This window comes from Oxyura jamaicensis, assembly GCF_011077185.1.
Source record: "Oxyura jamaicensis isolate SHBP4307 breed ruddy duck chromosome 1 unlocalized genomic scaffold, BPBGC_Ojam_1.0 oxy1_random_OJ70421, whole genome shotgun sequence".
NCBI classification, from domain to species: Eukaryota; Metazoa; Chordata; class Aves; order Anseriformes; family Anatidae; genus Oxyura; species Oxyura jamaicensis.
The window spans coordinates 837-3,936 of NW_023302948.1; the positions used below are offsets into that span (position 1 = coordinate 837).

General features: G+C 40.1%; 1 protein-coding gene across 1 annotated transcript; it reads left to right on the forward strand.

The window, feature by feature from the left end:
• Positions 1-604: 604 nt before the first annotated feature.
• On the forward strand, positions 605-2,289 carry LOC118156823 (olfactory receptor 2A2-like). Its single transcript, XM_035311045.1, has 2 exons — positions 605-634; positions 1,308-2,289. Exon 2 carries the CDS (start codon positions 1,351-1,353, stop codon positions 2,287-2,289), a length of 939 nt encoding a protein of 312 aa, XP_035166936.1. The 5' UTR covers positions 605-634; positions 1,308-1,350.
• The last annotated feature ends 811 nt before the right edge of the window (positions 2,290-3,100 follow it).

Below are 3,100 nucleotides of genomic sequence, written 5' to 3' on the forward strand. Positions count from 1 at the left end.
CCTCACTGTAACTGTTTACAATATACATATTGATAGTTTTAAAAGGAGAAGAAACTGGAACCTTGGCAGCCAGAACTGCCTGCAGCAGAATGCTGAATCAGATGGATCTGCAGTTAGGAGGAATCCAAGGGGTGTTTCAGACAAATACGGAAGTTTCAGACAAGGCTTTGTATCTTCTGTATTACATTCAGAATGTACTTTAGCTACCAAACATTAAAAATAATCTAATCTTACTTTATCTGCAGGAATAGATACCTGCCTTCTCAAGACAACAAGCTCTTATAGTAGAGGTGGGAGAAGAAGCCTCTGTAAGTACAATGCCACATCCAATTTGGAATAAAGTGTAAAGTGTTTACTTTCAGAAAGGATCCCTAGAGGTAAGACACTGAACCCTGGGGATTTCTACTTAAGATTCCTTTTTTTTTTTTGCTGCCTGTTGGCAATCAAAACAGTGTCCCTTCAGACATATTGCATAGAAAACACTGGTTTTAAAAACAAATGAATTAAGGAAGCTGAAAGAAGTGGAACAGCCTGGTTTCACCTACTGCCTGAGAAAGTACTCGGAACCATCTGAAAAGATTTCCCTAATCAGAAACACAGAGCTGAAAAAAGCACATTTGTTTGGATATTATAGGTAAGGAAACTCCTTTGTATAAATATTAGTAACATTTTCTTAGCAATAACTATGTACTGTACCTCCAAGCGTAGCTCTGTTTGTTCAGTAATCTGAAGTGAAGTTAGGTATAAAATTACACATCAAGCAACTGCAGGATTCAATATGAATGCACTTCACTAACTTAAAGTACTCACAACAATGGATTAGAAACACTGTTCTGGATTAATAGCAAAACCAGAATTATTCTGCGAATGGTGCATTTATTTTAATATTGACTTAATTTAAAATAGCTGCTATTAAGCTGCTATATGAAGCTGCTACCTTCATCTTAATCAATATCTGCCATCTTCATCATGATAAAGAGCCATTATTTTCTCCAGCAGAGAAATCACACACACACCAAAAAACAACAACAACAACAAAACCACCCAACAACAACAGAAAAAGAAAAACATCAGGGGAAAGATAGACAATACAATTGTGCAAGATTACTTAAAAAAGCTTTAAGTTTGTGCAAAGTCTAGAGCTTGCAATTCAAATCTACATTGCTCAGCATAGAGTATTATGCACCTTCCAGTGAAGGAGGAGGGAAAAGGGGAGAAATGGAAGTTGCAGTGAAAAGAAGAAAGGACATGATTTTCATACGAAAACTCTCAATTTTATTTTCTTTCCCTCATTCCTTCCCTTCCAGGTCTTAACGGTCTTGGTTTGTGCTGTTGCACTTTCAGCGCAACATGCAGAATCAAACAGCTGTCACAGAATTCATCCTCCTGGGATTCTCCAGCAACCCAGTGCTGCGTGTCTCTCTCTTTGTCCTTTTCTCTGTCCTCTACTCTGCCACTCTGATGGGAAATGCACTCGTCTTTGTGCTCATCTGCCTGGACTACCGCCTCCACAGCCCTATGTACTTTTTCCTCTGCCACCTCTCCATTGTAGATATCTGCTATGCCTCCAACAATGTCCCTCATATGCTGGGGAACCTCCTTGGACAAGGAAGAACCATCTCCTTTGCTGGGTGTGGGACACAGATACATCTTTACTTAATCTTTGCACTTACAGAGTGTGTGCTGCTGGCTGCTATGTCTTATGATCGCTATGTGGCAATCTGCCATCCCCTCCGCTACTTCCTCATCATGAACTGGAGGCTGTGCCTCACCCTTACAGCAGTTTCATGGGCTTTTGGGTTCACATTTGGTACACTACAAGCTTCTCTGGCTTTACAGCTGCCGTTTTGTGGCCCCTGCAATGTTGACCACTTCTTCTGTGAAATTCTTGCTGTCTTAAAGCTGGCCTGCACTGACACTACTGTCAATAAAGTCCTGATCTTTGCTGTTTGTGTGTGCTTCCTCCTCTTCCCCTTGGTCTTAATCCTCATTTCCTACCTGCACATCCTGGCCGCTGTTCTGCACATCCAGTCTGTGGCAGGATGGCATAAAACCTTGTCCACCTGTGGCTCACACCTGATTGTGGTGGGGCTGTTTTATGGAAATGCCATTTTCATGTACATGGTTCCTGGGAGTGGAAATGCATCTGGGAGGGAAAAAGTTCTTTCCCTCTTCTACAGTGTCATCAACCCAAGTTTAAACCCCCTGATTTACACTCTGAGGAACAAACAGGTGAAGGAAGCCTTGCTGAATCTCCAGGGAAAGAAAAGAGTCTTTCATTCAGTGTAGTACAGGCTCTAAGGTTTTACCTGTCTCTTGTCTTTCTGCTGTTTCTTCTTGAGCTTTTTTGGTATTTTGAGCAGTTAAAATGAAACAAAACAAAACAAATGCATTTATTTCTGTTTCGTTGTACAGTCTAATGAATACCACAACACGATGACTAATTATTATTCATTTTATTAGAGATAACTAATTCCTCTTCACCATCTACAGCCATTCTAAACAGGCAGTAGGTTTTAACTGAGCTATTGAGATAGCTGGAAAAAGATAGTCTGTCTTCATTTTAAGTAGGAGTCAGAATAAAATACTTTGTAAGAGTTGTGTTTTTTTATCTTTTTTTTTTTTTTTTTTTTTTTTTTTGAGTATGCCAGTTGATTTAGTAAGATGTGATTTTTCCCTACCACAATTGTATTTCCTATATCCTTAGGATACTAGAGATTAAATTCAGTTATTATATAGAAGAGAGAAAACATGTTGCTAAAGGTCTTTGCTTCTTAGCAAGGTGAATCAGCCTGTGAAGAGTTTTGCTTCTGCACACCTTTAGCTCTGAGACCTCCCATGCAGGAAGTGAACATGATGACAGCTGCAGTGCAGAAAATAGCTGTAGGTGGTTTTGCCAGGCTGGTGCCCACAGAAGTCTGTTTGACTGAGCCAGTGGAGTTTCCTGCACTTTGCATTGGCCCCGACTCAGAATGTAGGTCCTTAGTGCTTTCCTGTTTACCCATATTTCAAATATCTTTCTTCCTGCAGCTCTCTTTGCTGACAATTATGCTTTGGAAAATCTTCCTCAGTCCCTTTGTAACACATCTAACTAGTGCTA